Below are 22750 nucleotides of genomic sequence, written 5' to 3' on the forward strand. Positions count from 1 at the left end.
CGAAAATTGTAGCAAAGGAGTGGATTATGTTCTCCTATATGTAGACGATGTAATCATGTCTCATTGAGATGAAAAGGAAATTACAAAGCTAGGTGAAATTCTCAACCAGCACTTTGAGACTAAGGACCTTGGAAATGTGACATATTATTTGGGAATCCAAATCCAGAGAGAGGAAGATGGGAGTTTTCTTCTCAATCAAAGTTCTAAAATTTCCGCAATCCTGAACCAATTTGGACTGTCAGAAGCCAAAAGTGCGTCAACACCAATGGATCCATCCTACTTAAAGTTGGAAGGAGAAGAAGATCTGCTACCCACCAATGAGAGTTACAGACAAGCAGTGGGGGTGCTTCTGCATATAGCAACCACAACTCGTCCAGATATTACAGCCGCAGTTGGAATTCTCTGCCGAAGTGTAAGCAAGCCACGCCAAAGAGACTGGAACGCAACTAAGAGAATTCTACAATATCTTAAGGAAACTCAAAGGCTAAATCTTAAGCTATCTGCATCAGGAGATCTCACTCTCAGAGGTTATGTGGATGCAGATTGGGCTGGGGATAAAAGTGATCGGAAATCAAAAAGTTAGGAGAAAATTCAATTTCTTGGTGCAGCAGAAAGCCAGTGTCAGTCACATTGTCTTCTACAGAAGCAGAATATGTGTCAGCTGCTTATGCAAGTCAAGAAGTTATTTGGTTGAAACAACTTTTGGAAGATTTCGGCAAGCCACTAGCTCAGCCAACAGTTATCTATGAGGACAACCAAGGATGTATTAAACTTGCCAGCAGTGAGAAGACTAGTGCTCAGACTAAACACATCGACGTTAAACATCACCACTTACTTGACTTAGTAGAACGTGGGGTACTAGAGTTTGTTTATTGCGAGTCTGACAAGATGTTAGCTGATGGTATTACAAAACCATTGCCAAGAGGCAAGTTTGAGGACTTCTGAACAGCAATGGGACTAACAGGATAAGTAGTTCTTGAGTGGGGGTGTTGGAATATGTTTAATGCAACAACTCCATTCCTGTGTATGTAAATGCTCTATTGCTAGGTTTGTGTATTGTCTATAAAGTTGAAAAAAAAAAACTCCAGGAGGCTCCCACACAGGAAAGACCATGTGACTGTGTTCAGCTTCCTGTGTCTGTGCAGGAGAGGAGAAGCAGCCTGCTGATGCTGCACAGAGACACTTAAGATATGTATATTCCTGATTCCACAAAGCCGATCATATCTGCACCTGTTTATGGCTAATTAAAGCTTTGTTCTGTTGTCAACACGCTTTGAGAGTATCCTGAATGATCCACTGCCAACATAAGGAGATGGTCAATGATATGGACCGTGGGGAAGAGGTGAAAGGCGATATTGTTCAAGATGAGAGAGAACCCATCCAAGGCTCCTCAAGAAACCAGTCGCTGGCAGCCAATCCCACAGTGGGCTGCTCACCACCTGCCTGTCCCCCCAGTCAGGCAGGCTTGAATGCCCTTCTGCAACCTGCCCTGGCCAGTCTCCATCTGGGGGGCCAGGCCACCTATGAGACCCTCATGGCAGCATGTCGCGAGGAAGCTTCAGAACTTCAGTGTGACTGCGGGCATAAGCTACAAATGTTCAAACTCCAGCTCCAGCAGTCCACCTCAGTCAGTCTCGAGATCCGGGTCCCAAAGCTACAGGTGGAGAATTTTCCCCTGCTGGATAAAGGAGGGGATTTGGACACCTTCTTTCTGGTGTTTGAAAAGACTTGTCATCAGTACCATTTACCTGAGGTCTAGTTGGTCCAGCTCTTAAGTCTTTGCCTCAGGGGTAAGGCCCTGGAAATCTTTGGGTATCTGCCCAGTGAGACCACCCAGAGCTATGAAGATATCAAGCAGGCTCTGTTCGGGCAGTATAACTTGACCCCTGAGACGTATCGGAAGAAGATCTGGAGTATACAGTGGGGTCCTGCAGACAGCTGGGCTGATCACGTGCGACTCTACTGAGAGCGGTAGACCAATGGACTATGGGATTGGAGTTCTCCAGGGTCCAGCAGCTGAAGGAGCTCATTGCAACTGGGACATTTTTGTGTAACTGCTCAGAGGACATCCAGCTGTATCTCCTTGACCGGAGCCAAAGGGCGGCTCCGCAACAGCAACTCTTGCCAATGAGTATTCCAATAACAGTGCTCTAACAGCCAAGAAACCTGATGGCTGGAGAGGGGGTAAGATGAACGCGATACCTTCAGTCCCTACCCCTAAGCCTAAGGGGTCACTTGCCCATGCTTCCCTCTCCAAGTCAGTGGGGAACTCCAACCTTTGCAAACAGATGAACACTTCAAGGCCATGTGTCCCCAGCGCAAGAAGGGCCCGTCCCAGAAACCGTACACTATTTTGTGTGGCGTGGTGGGAGGTCCTTTGACAACTTTCAGCCCTTCACCATAGACCAGGCAGTGGCCATGGGACTGTGGGACACTGGCGCTGAGATGATTCTTGTGCGGCCTGAACTGGTGTCCCCACAGGATTTGGTGCCCGCGAAAACCCTCACTGTCTACGGGATTGGTGGAGTCGAACTGGTGCTGCCAATCGCTAAAGTGTATTTGGACTGGGGCGCCCGGCAAGGAGTTTGGGAGGTGGGGTGAATATTCCTGCAATTGTTGGGACAGACTTGGGGTAGCTAGTGTCCCAGTATGTGGCCACTGAACCCCCAAGGTCTGATCCCTCAGACGGCACTGTAATGTCCACCCCTGTTGTTTTCGTCAGTGTGATTAACATGCGTACTGATAGGGATGTGGGGGTGGGGGGTGATGTAATATATGGCTCTCCCCTCTGGAGGGAGGAGGTCAATCAAGCAAGCTTTAGCAATGCCATACGGTGTGGCTAGAAAGCATGCTGGAACCTTTTGTCCTCCGAGGTTGTCACTGAGGGGACAAACGGGGAAGACAGCAGCTGAATGGGAGCATGCAACTGAGGGCAGATTTGTCCCAGGAGAGGTAGGGCTCCCAGGTAAGGCTTCAATGCTGAGTTCCTCCATAACCTGGATGTCGAAGGGCTGGGTTAGTCAGTCTAGACCAGCGACTCGGTGTGAAGCTGAGAGGAAACGGGCACTACCCGCGGGTGAACTGGCCATGGACGCTGTGATGCACAGTGGGAGTGCGGGAGCACCAGGGGTCCCTCGGGAGTCCTATTGCTTCCCCTTCTAACATAGTGACTGCTGGGTCAGATGGAGGCCAAAAGACTGGTCCTGGGGAACTGACAGAAGAAGTGGTGATCTCATATAATCTGGCCACGTCAAGTCAGTGGTTGCAGGCGGCGTTGGAAACTGACGACAGACTGAAAGCTCTCAAGGAGCAGGCGGCACAGCCTCCCTCAGACTCAGATCTCGAGCAGGTGGTCTGGGACCAAGGACAGCTTTACCAGGTGATGGACCAGCAGGGATCACCGGAGGCATGGCCTAGGGACCGACAGTTAGTGGTACCCTATTCGTTCAGGGCGGAGTTGTTGCGGATTGCACATGAGATTCTGATGGTCAAACATCTAGGGATCACTAAGACAAAGGCCAGGCTAGACCAGCATTTCTACTGGTCAAAGATGGGGGCCGATGCCCCTGCCTACTGCCGTTCATGCGACACCTGTCAGAGATTGGGAATGGCGGGGTTGCGCCCCAAAGCCCCACTAGTAACTCTGCCCATTATTGTCGAGTCTTTCAGGAGGGTGGCTGTGGATCTGGTTGGACCACTGTACATTCCCTGCAACTTCAAGAAATGCTTCGTACTGACGGTAGTAGACTATTCCACCCGGTACCCAGAAGCGATAGCCTTGTCGTTCATTTGGGCTGACAAGGTGGCTACCGCCCCACTGAAGATTTTCTCCCGATGGGGTTCTCCCCAGGAAATGCTCACTGACCGAGGGATCCAGTTCATGTCGCAGCTGATGGAGTCCCTCTGTAAGCAGATACAGGTGCAACATCTGTTGACAAGCCGATACCACCCACAGCAATGGCCTGTGCGAACGGTTTAATGGCATCCTGAAGCAGGTGCTTAAGATGTTGTTCCATCCCCACAGGCGCAACTGGGAGGGGTATCTCCCCCAACTGCTATTTGCCTATTGGGAGGTTCTACAGGTCTCAACGACGTGTGAGGGGCGAAAGAGGCCTGGGAAGTAGACTTAGCCACCCCTTGAGTGTCGTTTATCGACTATGTCGTGCTCTTCCGGGACAAGATTCAGGCCTCGATGCAGCTGGTGCATGATAATATGGCGCAAGCCCATTCCGACCAGCAGCCATTGTACGACCAGAATGATTGTAAGAGGACCTACAAGGTGGGTCAGAAGTTGTGGGTACTGGTCTCCGTACCCCAGGACACACTTCACGTGGCCTGGTAAGGCCTGTATCTCGTGCACCAGCAGGTCAATGCAGTAATGTACCTTGCCACCCTGGGTCATATACAACTTAAATTTCTTCATCTCAGCAGTAAGAAAGCGGTGGAGAGCGTGTGATCACCTCTAAAGACCAGTAAGAGAGCAAGAAAATTTGCTGATATGTGATGTAAGTGGGGCTGTATCAGGAAGAGAACAGCTATTAAATTACTCTGTTATCTAATTTTAAGCCAAAAACATCTACAAAGTTATTTTACCCTTTGGCTTTTTGCTTTTTATCATAAAAATTTCAAAAACGTATTTGTAGGTAACAGTGAGGGAGTTGCAGTTGGGGTTGTGGATGAGGCAGGAGCGGGAGCAAAACAGGCAAATAACTTGTGTGATACATTCAAGTAACTCATTTCTGTAAGGAGATTTTTGTGTTTGTTTTATTGTCTTACTTTTTAATGACAAAATAACGAGAACTCACCAGTAGTCCCAGAAGTGATTGGGGTTGTTAATGTTATCAGATCTGTAGCAAAAAGCAACGTTATTAATATCAAACATATCGGCAAAAATGTTCCCCTTCTGTCCCCTCTGTACGTCTCAATAAGGATTTCATTGTATTTAATTTATTTTCCTCTTGACAAAACATCCAGAAACTCACCCATAGTAAAAACCGGCGTGGTTGTAGTCGGAGCTGATGATGTATCTGGAGCTGCAGAAAAAAGGAAAAGTTATTAAGCAAAACAAATCAAACTACATCCCCTGAGAAAGTCTCTCTCTAAACAAATGGGGAGTTTGCATTTTTTGCTTTCAAGTTTTTTTATGAGAAAAATACCCAAAACTTACGAGTAGTAATAGGTGAAGTAGCTGTAGCTGAGGTTGTGGATGCACTCGAAGCTGAAGACAAAAAGGCAAAATTATCAACCTACAGGAATTGGAATAGTAAGAAGAAAATGTCTCCCTTATTTTTCTAATATTTATGTTTCATTTAGAATATATTAGTGAATTTGTATTTTTTTCTTTTTTTTAATTTTTAGGTTTTTCAATGAGAAAATCAAACGCCCAATAGTTAGAATTGAGGAAACATTTATAGTTTTTTTTTACTTTAGGAAATGGTAGTAAGTGGATGTGGTTTTATCTGAAGACAAAAAGGCAAAATTATTAATCTACAGGAATCGGAAAAGTAACAAAAAAGTTTCTCTCTTATATGCGTCTCTTATTTAAGTTCAATTTAATAAGTAATGTCAACTATTTTTTATTTTAGTAGAACGAGGATTTCCCTTTGTGGTGATCAGTCGCCCTCACTTAGACGTACGGCACCTGATAATTACTCTACCTGTACTGTATTTATACATTTATATTGGTTAATGTTCCATTTTTTCTGATACAAAGCTCCACATCCTCTGCAAATAAAAATAACTTTAGAGGGGTTTTCTTGTTGTTTTTTACCCACTATCTATCTCATATGTCTAGAGTCCGCCTTATGGAGGCTCACTATCTTCATTAGGTGTCAGTTTCAGAATAATCTATTATTTCTCCTTTGTATGTTGTAGATTATAATTATCCTTTCCTCATTTGGATTCTGATTTTCATATGATGAATGCCTGGTGAGCGTGTGCTTCAACACAGCAGCCAATCAGAATAGGCAGCGCTGCAGTGTAAAGCATGGGGAGGAACAAAGTAGCAATGTTAAACGAGATGTGGGTTTCACACTTTTCAAGTCATTCTAGTATGAGTTAGAAATCATAACTAATGAAGTAGAGCCCCCTCCCCCCAAAAAAACAAACACTGATGAAAATAGGGTGAGCTTTGTCTAAAGGATAAGAATCAAATAATTTTTCCAGGATTAGCAGGTCATGGCAGCTTTCTCCAAAAACAGTTGCAAACGTTGCAAGGATGGCCAGTGGCACCAGGGGCAGAGCTAAGAAGATGGCCAATGCTACGGATGGTGGGGAGGAGGTGAAAGGCGATGTTGTTTAAGATGAGGGGGAGCCCATCCAAAGCTCCCCAAGGAACTAGTCGCTGGTGGTCACTCCCACAGTGGGCTGCTCACCACCTGCCCGTCCCCCCAGCCCGGTAGGCTTGAATGCCCTTCTGCAACCTGCCCTGGCCAGTCTCCATCTGGGGGGCCAGGACACCTATGAGACCCTCATGGCAGCATGTCGCGAGGAAGCTGCAGAACTTCAGTGTGACTGCGGGCATAAGCTACAAATGTTCAAGCTCCAGCTCCAGCAGTCCACCTCAGCCCATCTCGAGATCCGGGTCCCGAAGCTACAGGCGGAGAATTTTCCCCTGCAGGATAAAGGAGGGGACTTGGACACCTTCTTTCTGGTGTTTGTAAAGACTTGTCATCAGTACCATTTACCTGAGGACTAGTGGGTCCAGCTCTTAACTCTTTGCCTCAGGGGTAAGGCCCTGGAAATCTTTCGGTATCTGCCCGGTGAGACCACCCAGAGCTATGAAGATATCAAGCAGGCTTTGTTCAGGCAGTACAACTTGACCCCTGAGACGTATTGGAAGAAGATCTGGAGTATACAGTGGGGTCCTGCAGACCGCTGGGCTGATCACGTGCGGCTCTACTGAGAGCGGTAGATCAATGGACTATGGGATTGGAGCTCTCCACCGTCCAGGAGCGGAAGGAGCTCATTGCAACCGGGACATTTTTGTGGAACTGCTCAGAAGGCCTCCAGCTGTATCTCCGAGACCGGAGCAAAAGGGGGCTCCGCAACAGCAACTCTAGCCAATGAGTATTCCAATAAATGTACTCTAACAGCCAAGAAACCTTCCGGCTGGAGAGGGGGTAAGATGAACGCGGTACCTCCTGTCCATACCCCTAAGTCACCTGCCCATGCTTCCCTCTCCAAGTCGGTGGGGGAACTCCGACCTTTGCAAACAGATGGACACTTCAAGGCCATGTGTCCCCAGCGCCAGAAGGGCCCATCCCAGAAACCGTACACTATTTTGTGTGGGGGTGGTGGGAGGTCCTTTGACAACTTTCAGCCCTTCACTATAGGCAGGCTGTGGTCATGGGACTGTGGGACACTGGCGCTGAGATGATTCTTGTGCGGCTTGAACTGGTGTCCCCACAGGATTTGGTGCCCAGGAAAACCCTCATAGCCTCCGGGATTGGAGGAGTCGAACTGGTGCTGCCCATCGCAAAAGTGTATTTGGCCTGGGGCGCCGGGCAAGGAGATTGGGTGGTGGGGTTATCATTGAATATTCCTGCAATTGTTGGGACAGACTTAGGGTAGCTAGTGTCCCAGTATGTGGCCACTGAAACCCCAAGGTCTGATCCCTCAGAAGGCACTGTAATGTCCACCCCTGTTGTGAATGTGGTCAATGTGATCAACATGCGTACTGATAGAGATATAGAGATGTGGGGAGGGGGGGGTGATGTAATATATGGCTCTCCCCTCTGGGGGGAGGAGGTCAATCAAGCAAGCTTTACAAATGCCATATGGTATAGCTAGAAAGCATGCTGGAACCTTTTGTTCTCTGAAGTTGTCACTGAGGGGACAAACAGGGGGCAGACAGCAGCTGAGTGGGAGCATGCAACTGAGGGCAGATTTGTCCCAGGAGAGGTAGGGCTCCCAGGTAAGGCCTCATTGCAGGGTTCCTCCATAACCTGGATGTCGAAGGACTGGGTTAGTCAGGCTGGACCGGTGACTTGGTGTGAAGCTGAAAGGAAACGGGCACTAACCGCGAATGAACTAGCCGTGGACGGTGTCATGCGCAGTGGGAGTACCGGAGCACCAGCTTTCCCTCGGGGGTTCTATGGCTTCCCCCTTCTAACCTAGTGACTTCTGGGTCAGATGGAGGCCAAATGACCGGTCCCCGGGAACTGACAGAAGTGGAGATCTCATCTATTCTGGCCACATCCAGTCAGGGGTTGCAGGCGGCATTGGAAACTGACAACAGACTGAAAGCTCTCAAGGAGCAGGCGGCAGAGCCTCCCTCGAACTCAGATCTCGAGCAGGTGGTCTGGGACCAAGGACAGCTTTATCAGGTGATGGACCAGCAGGGATCACCGGAGGCATGGCCTAGGGACCGACAGTTAGTGGTACCCTATTCGTTCAGGGCAGAGTTGTTGTGGATTGCACATGAGATTCTGATGGTCAAACATCTAGGGATCACTAAGACAAAGGCCAGGCTAGAACAGCATTTCTACTAGTCAAAGATGGGGACCGATGCCCCTGCCTACTGCCGTTCATGCGACACATGTCAGAGAGTGGGGATGGTGGGGTTGCGCCCCAAAGCCCCACTGGTAACTCTGCCCATTATTGTGGAGCCTTTCAGGAGGGTGGCTGTGGATCTGGTTGGACCCCTGGACATTCTCAGCAACTTCAAGAAATGCTTCGTACTGACGGTAGTGGACTATTCCACCCGGTACCCGGAAGCGATAGCCTTGTCGTTCATTTGGGCTGACAAGGTGGCTACCGCCTCACTGAAGATTTTCTCCCGATGGGGTTTTCCCCAGGAAATGCCCACTGGCCAGGGGATCCAGTTCATGTCGCAGCTGACGGAGTCCCTCTGTAAGCAGATACAGGTGCAACATCTGTTGACCAGCCGATACCACCCACAGACCAATGGCCTGTGCGAACAGTTTAATGGCATCCTGAGGCAGGTGCTTAAGATGTTGTTCGATCCCCACAGGCGCAACTGGGAGGGGTACCTCCCACAACTGCTATTTGCCTATCGGGATGTTCCACAGGTCTCAACGGGGTTCACCCCCTTTTGAGCTCTTGTATGGGCGACGTGTGAGGGGCGAAAGAGGCCTGGGAAGTAGACTTAGCCACCCCTGGAGTGTCGTTTATCGACTATGTCGTGCTCTGTCGGGACAAGATGCAGGCCTCGATGCAGCTGGTGCACGATAATATGGCGCAAGCCCATTCCGACCAGCAGCGATTGTACGACCAGAATGATTGTAAGAGGACCTACAAGGTTGGTGAGAAGTTGTGGGTACTGGTCTCTGTACCCCAGGACACACTTCAGGCGGCCTGGTAAGGCCTGTATCTCGTGCACCAGCAGCTCAATGCAGTAATGTACCTTGCCACCCTGGGTCATGTACAACATAAATTTCTTCATCTCAGCAGTAAGAAAGTGGTGGAGAGCGCGTGATCACCTCTAAAGACCAGTAAGAGAGCAAGAAAATTTGCCGATATGTGATCTAAGTGGGGCTGTATCAGGAAGAGAACAGCTATTAAACTACTCTATTATCTAATTTTTAACCAAAAACATCTACAAAGTTATTTTACCCTTTGGCTTTTTGCTTTTTATCACAAAAATTTCAAAAACGTATTTGTAGGTAACAGTGAGGGAGTTGTAGTTGGGGTTGTGGATGAGGCAGGAGCGGGAGCAAAACAGGCGCAAATAACTTGTGTGATACATTCAAGTAACTCATTTCTGTAAGGAGATTTTTGTGTTTGTTTTATTGTCTTACTTTTTAATGACAAAATACACAGAACTCACCAGTAGTCACAGAAGTGATTGGGGTTGTTGATGTTGTCAGATCTGTAGCAAAAAGCAACGTTATTAATATCAAACATATCGGCAACAATGTTCCCCTTCTGTCCCCTCTGTACGTCTCACTAAGGATTTCATTGTATTTAATTTATTTTCCTCTTGACAGAACATCCAGAAACTCACCCATAGTAACAACCGGCGTGGTTGTAGTCGGAGCTGATGATGTATCAGGAGCTGCAGAAAAAAGGAAAAGTTATTAAGCAAAACAAATCAAACTACATCCCCTGAGAAAGTCTCTCTCTAAACAAATGGGGAGTTTGCATTTTTTGCTTTCAAGTTTTTTTATGAGAAAAATACCCAAAACTTACGAGTAGTAATAGGTGAAGTAGCTGTAGCTGAGGTTGTGGATGCGCTCGAAGCTGAAGACAAAAAGGCAAAATTATCAACCTACAGGAATTGGAATAGTAACAAGAAAATGTCTCCCTTATTTTTCTAATATTTATGTTTCATTTAGAATATATTAGTGAATTTGTATTTTTTAATTTTTTTTAATTTTTAGGTTTTTCAATGAGAAAAACAAACGCCCAATTGTTAGAATTGAGGAAACATTTGGAGTTTTTTTTTTCTTTAGGAAATGGTTGTAAGTGGATGTGGTTTTATCTGAAGACAAAAAGGAAAAATTATTAATCTACAGGAATCGGAAAAGTAACAAAAAAGTTTCTCTCTTATATGCGTCTCTTATTTAAGTTCAATTTAATAAGTAATGTCAACAATTTTTTATTTTAGTAGAATGAGGATTTTCCTTTGTGGTGATTAGAGATGAGCGGTGTTCGACTAGAACTGTTCGCCAATCTTAAATTAGAGCTGTTTTGGGCGGTGTTCGAGTCGTTCGACGAACGCGAACGATTTGCAAAAAATTTGGCTTTTCGAGGTTATGTTCGATAACTGTTCGTGCACCAAAAGCGTAACTGAATTTTTTCACATCATGCAGGGATTGTCTGCCACTCACTGTAATGTCACAGCCATGGTGGTTGTGGCACTACAGTGGTTGCCCAAATCGATGAGAACAGTGCTCACAGTGAAACATGAAAAGCCGGCAATTCATCAGCGGCATACACCGGTACCCGACAATTTAGAACAGAAAGAATAGAGCATCACACATAGATTCGATACATAGAAACATGTCAGTCACATATATAATAAGTACAGTGATAGTGTTGATTACTGTACTTGTCATTTAGTGTTAAAATAAAGGATTTATTTTAAAAAAAATTGGCGTGAGGTTCCCCGTAATTTTAGTCCCTAGCGGAGGTTAAGCAGACGGCTGGGGCAGATGTTTGAAGCCTGGAAAGGGGGTAAAACTCACGGAGCTTCCCAGGCTACTAATATCAGCCCCCAGCTGAATACCTAGCCTTTACTAGCTATTAAAATGGGGGACCCAAAAAAAAATGACGTGGGGTCCCCCCTATTTTAATAGCTAGCAAAGGCTAGGCAGACAGCTGGGTGCTGATATTAATAGCACAGGAAGGGTGCCATGAATATTGGCCCCCTCCCAGGCTAGAAACACCAGCCGTTAGCCGCCCCAGAAATGGCACATCCATAGGATGCGCCAATTCTGGCACTTAGCCTCGCTCTTCCCACTGCCCTGTAGCGTTGGCAGTGGGGTAATAGGGCTGGGGTTGATGTCAGCTTATAATGCCAGCTGACATCAAGCCCAGGTTAGTAATGGAGAGGCGTCTATCAGACACCCCCATTACTAACCCCATAGTCAAAGTTAAAAAAACACAAACACCCAGAATAAAGTCCTTTAATTAAATAAAACACACAATTCTTTAATGTTCTAAATTAAACCATACTTACCATCACGCCCATTCCAGCTGAAGCCAACGATCTCCTGCAATAAAATTAAAATAATAAACCAATCTCATCCTTACCTTTCCATGGTTCCCAGGATGGCTCCAGCTCTGCTACATTCACATGACAGGCTGGATGGCAGCCAAAAGCTGCCATCCAGCTTGCCATGCCACAGACACTGAGAAGCGCAGGCATGCTTGCGCTCCTCAGTGTCTGGCTGTGATGGCATCCAGATGAGCCGAGTTCATGTCCAATGAACTGAGCTCACCTCATGCACGTCACTGACAGCGTGGGAGAATTCTCCTGCGCATGTGGTGAGCATGAGAGAATTCTCCTGCGCTCACGGCAAGTGCAGGAGAATTTTCCCACGTTGTCAGTGACGTGCATGATGTGAGCTGAGTTCATTGGACATGTCCTATGAACTCAGCTTACCTCATGCACGTCACTGACAGCGTGGGAAAATTCTCCTGCGATTGCGGTGAGCGTGAGAGAATTCTCCTGCACTCACTGCAAGCGCAGGAGAATTTTCCCACGCTGTCAGTGACGTGCATGTAGTCCTTTGCTTAAGGACTTCAAATGGACCGATGAACCGGGGGCCCAACTTGTAAGAGGGTATTCTGAGCCGAACCTGTTTGGAGGAGAGCCAAACCTTGTCTCCCGGACTTAATTGAGGCGGATCCAGATGTCTCTTGTCAGCATGTCTTTTCATCCGCTCGGAGGACTGAAGAAGTGCGGACCTAGTACTCTCCCAAATGGTGGAAAATTCGCTGACCCGAGACTCCGGGGCAGGGTTGACCACAGAAACAGAGACGGGAAACGGAATCCAGGAATGTTGACCATAGACTATAAAGAACGGAGACTTGGAAGATGATTCGCTCTCATGGTTGTTGTAGGAGAATTCGGCCCATGGCAGGAGATCCACCCAATCAGTTTGGTGAGCATTAACAAAGTGCCGGAGGTAGCTGGTAAGGATCTGGTTGATCCGCTCCACTTGACCATTGGACTGTGGATGATAAGCGGAGGAGAAATCCAGGGTGACATCCAGCAGCTTACACGTAGCTCGCCAGAAACGAGAGGTGAACTGAACCCCTTGATCCGACACGATGTGGAGGGGTAGGCCATGGAGACGGAAGATGTGGAGGAAGAAGTCCTTAGCTAGCACTGATGCAGACGGGAGACCAGGCAGAGGGATGAAGTGAGCCATTTTTAGAAAAGCGGTCGGCGACCACCCAAATGACTGTACAACCGGCAGAGACAGGGAGATCTGTGATAAAGTCCATAGCAATGTGTTGCCACGGAGCATCAGGTACGGGAAGAGGCAGGAGATGACCGGCTGGTAGATGTCTGGGAACTTTGTTGCGGGCACAGGACGAACAGGCTGAGACGAAGTCTACCACATCCTTGCGCAGGGTAGGCCACCAGTAATGCCGGGCGATGAGCAAGAAGGTCTTCTTTTGGCCAGCATGGCCGGCTAGTTAAGATGAATGACCCCAGCGAAGAACCTTCGCATGATCCGGTACTACTACAAACGTCTTACCGGGTGGAAGATGAGTCAGATCCAAGGGGGCCACATTCATTACTTGGAGGGGTCGATGATGTGCATAGGCTCCTCCTCTTGATCGGAGGACCAGAAGGAACGGGACAAGGCGTCGGCTTTGACATTCTTGTCCGCCTGGCGGAAGTGTAGGACAAAGTCAAAGCGGGCAAAGAACAAAGACCACCGGGCCTGGCGCGGGTTGAGTCTTTTGGCATTCTGGAGATATGCCAGGTTTTTGTGATCCGTATAGATGATCACCGGGTATAGAGCCCCTTCAAGCAAGTAACGCCACTCCTCCAGCGCCAATTGAACGGCTAACAGTTCTCGGTCTCCTATAGAGAAGTTGCGCTCTGAGGAGGAGTAGAGTTTGGAGAAGAAGCCGCAGGTTACCATTCTCCCGGAAGAAGACTTTTGGGTGAGCACCGCTCCGGCTCCGGAGGAGGAAGCATCAACCTCCAGGTGGAACTGTTTGTTGCAATCCGGACGGTGCAGCACTGGGGCCGAGGAGAAGGCTTGCTTTAAGGAAAGGAAGGCCTCCTCAGCTTCGCGTGACCATTCCTTGGGATTTTCTCCCTTACGGGTGAGCGCAGATATGGGAGCAGTCCGAGAAGAGAAGTGCGGGATGAAGAAACGATAGTAGTTGGCGAAGCCCAGGAATCGCTGAATCGCCTTCAACCCCTCCGGATGGGGCCACTTTAGGACAGCAGAGAGCTTCTCAGGATCCATTCGTAGGCCTGTCTGGGAGATAACGTAGCCCAGGAATGGAAGAGAGGTCTGCTCGAAGAGGCACTTCTCGTATTTTGCATAGAGGTGGTTCTGCCTGAGCCTAAGCAGGACCTGACGAACATCCCTCCGGTGTGTGGAAAGATCCGGAGAGAAGACCAAGATATCGTCCAGGTATACCACCACGCAGGAGTAAAGAATATCACGGAAGATGTCGTTGACCAATTTTTGGAAGACAGCGGGAGCATTGCAGAGACAAAAGGGCATCACACGGTACTCATAGTGACTGTCCCGGGTATTGAATGCCATCTTCCACTCATCTCCTTGACGGATTCGGACCAGGTTATAAGCTCCACGTAGATCCAGCTTGGAAAAGATCCTGGCGCCCTTAAGGCGATCAAACAACTCGGAGATGAGCGGCAGGGGATATTTGTTTTTTACCGTGATCTGATTGAGTCCTCTATAATCAATACAGGGGCGTAGCGAACCATCCTTCTTTTTGACAAAGAAGAATCCGGCTCCAGCCGGGTAGGTAGATTTCCGGATGAATCCCCTAGCCAGATTCTCCTCAATGTACTCAGACATGGCCCGGGTTTCGGCCGCCGACAACGGGTAAATACGCCCAAGGGGTGGAGTGGCGCCAGGTACCAGGTCGATCGGGCAATCATATGGCCTATGAGGTGGCAGTGTCTCTGCTTCCTTTTTATCGAAGACATCCACGTAGGACCAGTAAGGAGCCGGTAGACTGGGTAAATTAGCTGGGGTAGGTGGAGGACGAGTCTGGCGAACCGGAATCAGGCAGGTGCTATGGCAGTCCTGCCCCCACCGGAGTACTTCACCGGATTGCCAGTTCAGCACGGGTTCATGTGTCTGGAGTCAGGGTAGACCTAGCAATAAGGAGTGAGAGAGTCCGGACAGCACATGGAAGGAGATTTTCTCCGAGTGCAGCATTCCCACCTGCAGGGTTAGGGGCTCAGTGACGAACAGGATGGTCACCGGAAGGAGTCTTCCATCCACGGAGGCGACGGACAATGGTTCAGCCAGAGGTTTGGTGGGAATTCGGTATCTCTCTACCAGGGACTGGGAAATGAGGTTTCCAGCAGCTCCAGAATCCAGATGAGCAATTTCAAAGAGACGGTTCTCTCCCCAGGAGATAGAGACAGACAAAGTCAGGGATGGAGAGGGCTTACTTTTGCCTAGGACGACCTCTCCGAGTGGTCCTAGACACTGACGTTTCCCGGCCTCTCCAGGCTGGAACGGATCAGGTGCTCTTTACTGCCACAATAGAAACAGCTCCCCTCAGCTCGACGTGACTCTTGGCGAGATTTGACCATCTTGGTCTGGTCGATCTGCATGGGTTCGGGCGAGTGCGCCCGGGGAGTGACTGGTTGAGAGGCGGGTCTCTGGAAAGTAGGAGCAAGGCGGAGGAATTTTCCCTCCCGGTGGTCTCTTTCGTGCGTTCTTGGAACCGGATGTCAATCCGGGTAGCGAGTGACACTAGGTCATCCAGGGTGGTAGGAATGTCCCGACCGGCTAGCTCATCCTTAATCTGGCAGGAAAGGCCCTCCCAGAAGACGGACACCAGAGCCTCGTTATCCCAGGCAAGCTCAGAAGCGAGGGTACGGAACCGTATGGCATATTGGCCCACGGTGAGACTCTCTTGGTGGAGACGTAGCAGAGAGGAAGCTGAAGAGGATTTTCGTCCTGGTTCATCAAACACTTTCCGGAAAGCAGCGAGGAAAGACGATAGGTCGGACACCAGGGGATCCCCTCTCTCCCTCAGGGGATTTAGCTATGCCAGTGCTTCCCCAATGAGATGGGACATGATGAATGCGACCTTGGCCCGGTCAGAGATGAACTGATGTGCCAAGAGTTCAAAGTGCAGGGTGCACTGGTTTATGAAACCCCGAGCTAAGGCAGGGTTGCCAGCAAAACGTGGCGGTGCCGAGATCCAGGGTCCATAGCCGGATGCCATAATAGGAGTAGGTTGTGGTGCCGCAGAAGTAGGCGCTGCCTGACCAGAGAAGGACACAGACGGATCGGATAATGCACCTAGGCGAGAGTTAACAGACCGCAGGTAGGACAGGACCGACTCTTGTTGAGCCCTTTGACGTAAGACCTCCTGGTGCAGGTTGGATATTGCGTGGGTCTGGGGGCCACCGGGTTCCATGGCCCGAGCAAACTGTTACGGATCCGGGTGGTGGAACCTCTGTGCCGCGGTGCAAGGAGGGACTCAGAGGGGCGTAACTAAGTATAAACTCAGACCGACCCTGGTTGTACGACGGCTAACGACTCCGTGACCAGGGAGGGACCGAGCAGAGGGACCAGGTGCTACTCTGGGGACGACCTTGTAAGAGAGCAGGTGGCTCCCACGGGTCAGCAGACTGGGACTGACCGGTATAGCGGATGGACACAACAGGCAGGCAGAAGTCTCTGGATAGTAGACAGGTGGTCACGTCACGTGACGGCAGAGCGGGTTGAAGTCTCTAGGTAACAGACAGATGGTCACGGCAAGTGACAGCAGGAGCCTCCAGGTAGGCTATGGCAAGTGACGGCCAAGCAGGCTGAAGTCTCTAGGTTAGCAGGCGGGTGGTCATGGCAAGTGTCAGCAGGAGCCTCCAGGTAGGCTAACAGGTAACAGGCAGGTAACAGGCGAGTGCTCCCAGGTGAGCGGGCTAGCAGACACGGCAGGTAGCAGGCAGGTAACTGGCAGGTGCTTCCTGGTAAGCAGGCGGACTTGCGCATCGACAGACTGGCGGATATAACGGAAGGCAGACTGTCGGGCTGGAGAGTAGTCAGACTGGCGGACTGGAACAGTAGTAAGGCTGGCAACTGGACCTGAGGGCTGTAGCAGAGGTAAGTATGCTGTGCAACAACTTTTGCTCGGGCACCTCCATTTTAGAGGAGGTGCCTTATATATGGGAGGACCCTCGGCTATTGGCCGGGGACTCCTTAGGACGGCGCGCGCGCTCCCTCTCTCTTAAAGGGGCCGCGCGCGCCGTCCTAAGCACAGTGCCCGGGAAGCTGCGCGCGCCGGCAGCAGCAGGAAGAGGAGCGCAGGAGGACGCCGCGCGGGAAGCGGGGAGGTGAGAAGGACGGCGTCTCTGCCTGGAAGGGGGCAGAGACGCCAATGCTACAGCAGCGCTGCGGTATAAAACATGCGGAGGAGCAAAGTAGCAATGTTTAACGAGATGTGGGTTTCACACTTTTTAAGTCATTCAAGTAGGAGTTAGATATCATAGCTAATGAAGTAGAGCCCAAAAAAAAGCAAACACTGATGAAAATAGGGTGAGCTTTGTCTAAAGGATAAGAATCAAATAGTTTTTTCAGGATTAGCAGGTCATGGCAGCTTTCTCCAAAAACAGTGCCAAAGGTTGCAAGGATGGCCAGTGGCACCAGGGGCAGAGCTAAGGAGATGGCCAATGCTATGGACAGTGGGGAGGAGGTGAAAGGCGATGTTGCTCAAGATGAGGGGGAGCCCATCCAAGGCTCCTCAAGAAACCAGTTGCTGGTGGTCACTCCCACAGTGGGCTGCTCACCATCTGCCCGTCCCCCCAGCCAGGCAGGCTTAAATGCCCTCCTGCACCCTGCCCTGGCCAGTCTCCATCCGGGGGACCAGGCCACCTATGAGACCATCATGGCAGCATGTTGCGAGGAAGCTGCAGAACTTCAGTGTGACTGCGGGCATAAGCTATAAATGTTCAAGCTCCAGCTCCAGCAGTCCACCTCAGCCAGTCTCGAGATCCGGGTCCCGAAGCTACAGGCGGAGAATTTTCCCCTGCTGGATAAAGGAGGGGACTTGGACACCTTCTTTCTGGTGTTTGAAAAGACTTGTCATCAGTACCATTTATCTGAGAACTAGTGGGCCCAGCTCTTAACTCTTTGCCTCAGGGTTAAGGCCCTGGAAATCTTTTGGTATCTGCCCAGTGAGACCACCCAGAGCTATGAAGATATCAAGCAGTCTCTGTTCCAGCAGTACAACTTGACCCCTGAGACGTATCGGAAGAAGATCTGGAGTATACAGTGGGGTCCTGCAGACAGCTGGGCTGATCACGTGCGGCTCCACTGAGAGTGGTAGATCAATGGACTATGGGATTGGAGTTCTCCACCATCCAGCAGCTGAAGGAGCTCATTGCACATTTTCGTGTAACTGCTCAGAGGACCTCCAGCTGTGTCTCCGTGACCGGAAGCCAAAGGGGGCTCCGCAACAGCAACTCTTGCCAATGAGTATTCCAATAACAGTGCTCTAAAAGGCAGTAAACCTGCTGGCTGGAGAGGGGGTAAGACGAACGCGGTAACTTCTGTCCCTACCCCTAAGCCTAAGGGGTCACTTGCCCATGCTTCCCTCTCCAAGTCAATGGGGGAACTCCGACCTTTGCAAATAGATGGACACTTCAATGCCATGTGCTAGAAGGGCCCGTCCCAGAAACCATACACTATTTTGTGTGGCGTGGTGGGAGGTCCTTTGACAACTTTCAGCCCTTCATCATAGGCCAGGCAGTGGCCATGGGACTGTGGGACACTGGCGCTGAGATGATTCTTGTGCGGCCTGAACTGGTGTCCCCACAGGATTTGGTGCCCGGGAAAACCCTCACTGTCTCCGGGATTGGAGGAGTCGAACTGGTGCTGCCCATCGCTAAAGTGTATTTGAACTGGGGTGCCGGGCAAGGAGTTTGGGAGGTGGGGTGAATATTCCTGCAATTGCTGGGACAGACTTGGGGTAGCTAGTGTCCAAGTATGTGGCCACTGAACCCCCAAGGTCTGATCCCTCAGACCGCACTGTAATGTCCACCCCTGTTGTTTTTGTCAATGTGATTAACATGCGTACTAACAGGGATGTGGGGGTGGGGGATGATGTAATATATGCCTCTCCCCTCTGGGGGGAGGAGGTCAATCAAGCAAGCTTTACCAATGCCATATGGTGTGGCTAGAAAGCATGCTGGAACCTTTTGTCCTCCGAGGTTGTCACTGAGGGGACAAACAGGGGGCAAACAGCAGCTGAGTGGGAGCATGCAACTGAGGGCAGATTTGTCCCAGGAGAGGTAGGGCTCCCAGGTAAGGCCTCAATGCTGAGCTCCTCCATAACCTGGATGTCGAAGGGCTGGGTTAGTCAGTCTGGACCGGCGACTTGGTGTGAAGCTGAGAGGAAACGGGCACTACCCGCGGTTGAACTGGCCATGGACGCTGTGACGCACAGTGGGAGTGCGGGAGCACCAGGGGTCCCTCGGGGTCCTATGGCTTTCCCTTCTAACATAGTGACTGCTGGGTCAGATGGAGGCCAAAAGACCGGTCCCCGGGAACTGACAGAAGAAGTGGCGATCTCATCTATTCTGGCCACGTCCAGTCAGGGGTTGCAGACGGCGTTGGAAACTGACAACAGACTCCCTCAGACTCAGATTTTGAGCAGGTGGTCTGGAACCAAGGACAGTTTTATCAGGTGATGGACCAGCAGGGATCACCGGAGGCGTGGCCTAGGGACCGACAGTTAGTGGTACCCTATTCATTCAGGGCGGAGTTGTTGCGGATTGCACATGAGATTCTGATGGTCAAACATCTAGGGATCACTAAGACAAAGGCCAGGCTAGACCAGCATTTCTACACGTCAAAGATGGGGACCGATTCCCCTGCCTACTGCCATTCATGCGACACCTGTCAGAGATTGGGGATGGCGGGGTTGCGCCCCAAAGCACCACTGGTAACTCTGCCCATTACTGTCGAGTCTTTCAGGAGGGTGGCTGTGGATCTGGTTGGACCACTGTACATTCCCAGCAACTTCAAGAAATGCTTCGTACTGACGGTAGTAGACTATTCCACCCGGTACCCGGAAGCGATAGCCTTGTCGTTCATTTGGGCTGACAAGATGCCTACCGCCCCACTGAAGATTTTCCAACTGCTATTTGCCTATCGGGAGGTTCCACAGGTCTCAACGGGGTTCACCCCCTTTGAGCTCCTGTATGGGCGACGTATGCAGGGTAAAATAGGCCTGGGAAGTAGACTTAGCCACCCCTGGAGTGTCTGTAGCACCCCGAGGGCTCGGCTGCTACAGGTGTATTGCACCTCGAACCAGAGGTGTGGTATTCCACTCCCGGGTAAGGATGGAGTGTGGACTAGAACTCAGTTAGCTGCATGCACCACATACATCCCATTTCCGGGGGACAGATCAACGGTACTCCCACCAGATAGATGTGCAGGTACGACAGCGTCTGTCCCTGGCTGGAGTGGGAGGGGGGGAGGAATATCCCAGTGGTGCAGGAGCAGAGAGGGGAGGGACTCTGGGCATAGGAAGGAGCCCATTGGTGGCTAGTCACCTGGGCTCGGGTGTCAGAGAGAGTATAAAAAGGTGGGCACCATCTTAGGAGTGGTGGAGTGCAGTCAGACAGAAGAAGAGGAGAAGAGTAGTGACAGGGAGCAGCAGCCCTGTCTGGGTGCTGCTCCTGAAGGGAGCAAGAGAGAGAAAGACAAGAGGAAAGGAACAAGGAACAAGGAAGGAATGGAACCTGGAGAAAGGCCCAGAGACATGAAGGAAGAGGGAACCCTGAGATCCCACGAGTGAGCTAAAACGGGTGAAGGGTTGGCAGATCAGGGTACCGGATCCCGAACTGGTGGAGGTCACTTATCCTCAGCCAGGAACCGGAGGTCGTGGCCACGTCTTGGCGCGACCACTCACTACACTCACCACGAAGGCACGCCACATAGGGTCAGGGAAACCGGAGATAGGTTTCGCCACCAGAAGGCCCGAGGAAGCTGGACATGGGTGGGTCCCTAGTGGGGACGGCCAGAGAAAGGAACGGAGAAAGGAGTTCAAGGTCACACTCTGGAACTGCCTGGGGGTTGGTCGAGCCCCGTACCTGGTGGACGCATCACGGCTCGGGTCGTCATCACCTGCAGGACTGACACTGATAACATCTGTGAGTAAAGCATTGAAAACTGCCATCAGTCTCTGTGTTCCATCGTACTACCAGCACTAAAGGTACCGGGACGCCCTTTCTATCACTCCCTTCACCCGCACCAGCTGCCCTGAGGCCATACCTCTCCCGTTGGGGGTTATACCACCATTGCTGCACACATACCACCGGCCTCAGCGGACTGTTCTGCAGCGGCGGCCTTGCGGCCGCAAATCAACGGGTGGCGTAGTCGACACTTAAACAACATCTACTGCCATAGACTGCCACTTAGTTTGACACTCTGGGCACGGACCGGGTCCCCGCCACTCGGAGGCTACTAACCCCATCGGATCCGGCTCCGGGTATTCCCCCGCGCACACGTGCGCCGCACTACAGCACTGGCCCAGGGGGCGCGTCATGTCGTTTATCGACTATGTCGTGCTCTTCCGGGACAAGATTCAGGCCTTGATGCAGCTGGTGCAAGATAATATGGCGCAAGCCCATTCTGACCAGCAGTGATTGTATGACCAGAATGATTGTAAGAGGACCTACAAGGTGGGTCAGAAGTTGTGGGTACTGGTCTCCGTACCCCAGGACACACTTCAGGCGGCCTTGGAAGGCCTGTATCTCGTGCACCAGCAGCTCAATGCAGTAATGTACCTTGCCACCCTGGGCCATGTACAACATAAATTTCTTCATCTCAGCAGTAAGAAAGCGGTGGAGAGCGCGTGATCACCTCTAAAGACCAGTAAGAAAGCAAGAAAATTTGCCGATATGTGATGCAAGTGGAGCTGTTTCATGAAGAGAACAGCTATTAAACTACTCTATCATCTAATTTTTAGCCAAAAACATCTACAAAGTTATTTTACCCTTTGGCTTTTTGCCTTTTATCATAAAAATTTCAAAAACGTATTTGTAGGTAACAGTGAGGGAGTTGTAGTTGGGGTTGTGGATGAGGCAGGAGCGGGAGCAAAACAGGAAAATAACTTATGTGACATATTCAAGTAACTCATTTCTGTAAGGAGATTTTTGTGTTTGTTTTATTGTCTTACTTTTTAATGACAAAATACCGAGAACTCACCAGTAGTCCCAGAAGTGATTGGGGTTGATGATGTTGTCAGATCTGTAGCAAAAAGCAACGTTATTAACATCGAACATATCGGCAACAATGTTTCCCTTCTGTCCCCTCTGTACGTCTCACTAAGAATTTCATTGTATTTAATTTATTTTCCTCTTGACAGAACATCCAGAAACTCACCCATAGTAACAACCGGCGTGGTTGTAGTCGGAGCTGATGATGTATCTGGAGCTGCAGAAAAAAGGACAAGTTATTAAAGAAAAACAAATCAAACTACATCCCCTGAGAAAGTCTCTCTCTAAACAAATGGCGAGTTTGCATTTTTTGCTTTCAAGTTTTTTTTATGAGAAAAATACCCAAAACTTACGAGTAGTAATAGGTGAAGTAGCTGTAGCTGAGGTTGTGGATGCGCTCGAAGCTGAAGACAAAAAGGCAAAATTATCAACCTACAGGAATTGGAATAGTAAGAAGAAAATGTCTCCCCTATTTTTCTCATATTTATGTTTCACTTAGAATATATTAGTGAATTTGTATTTTTTTTTTATTTTTTATTTTTTTAGGTTTTTCAATGAGAAAAACAAACGCCCAATAGTTACAATTGAGGAAACATTTATAGTTTTTTTTTCTTTAGGAAATGGTTGTAAGTGGATGTGGTTTTATCTGAAGACAAAAAGGCAAAATTTTTTATGTACATGAATCGGAAAAGTAAAAAAAAAGTTTCTCTCTTATATGCGTCTCTTATTTAAGTTTCATTTAAGAAGTAATGTCAACTATTTTTTATTTTAGGAGAATGAGGATTTTCCTTTGTGGTGATTAGAGATGAGCGGTGTTCGACTAGAACTGTTCGCCAATCTCAAATTCGAGCTGTTTTGGGCGGTGTTCGAGTCGTT

The 22750-nt window shown here is 49.6% G+C and overlaps 1 protein-coding gene across 3 annotated transcripts in view; it reads right to left on the reverse strand.

Moving 5' to 3' along the window:
• LOC141155119 (uncharacterized) overlaps nucleotides 1-22750 on the reverse strand; it is a 99409-nt gene that overhangs the window by 57316 nt on the left and 19343 nt on the right. For all 3 annotated transcript variants that reach the window (XM_073641787.1, XM_073641789.1, XM_073641788.1), the window contains exons 5-13: nucleotides 22228-22278; nucleotides 22041-22091; nucleotides 21864-21905; nucleotides 10153-10203; nucleotides 9968-10018; nucleotides 9791-9832; nucleotides 5168-5218; nucleotides 4983-5033; nucleotides 4806-4847 (exon numbers count right to left, since the gene is read on the reverse strand). In XM_073641787.1, coding sequence (XP_073497888.1) covers nucleotides 4806-4847; nucleotides 4983-5033; nucleotides 5168-5218; nucleotides 9791-9832; nucleotides 9968-10018; nucleotides 10153-10203; nucleotides 21864-21905; nucleotides 22041-22091; nucleotides 22228-22278 — 432 coding nt within the window. The remainder of the gene's footprint in view (nucleotides 1-4805; nucleotides 4848-4982; nucleotides 5034-5167; nucleotides 5219-9790; nucleotides 9833-9967; nucleotides 10019-10152; nucleotides 10204-21863; nucleotides 21906-22040; nucleotides 22092-22227; nucleotides 22279-22750) is intronic.

The sequence above is a fragment of the Phyllobates terribilis genome, unplaced genomic scaffold, assembly GCF_046119375.1.
Source record: "Phyllobates terribilis strain yellow unplaced genomic scaffold, ASM4611937v1 Scaffold_7__3_contigs__length_470593459, whole genome shotgun sequence".
NCBI lineage: Eukaryota > Metazoa > Chordata > Amphibia > Anura > Dendrobatidae > Phyllobates > Phyllobates terribilis.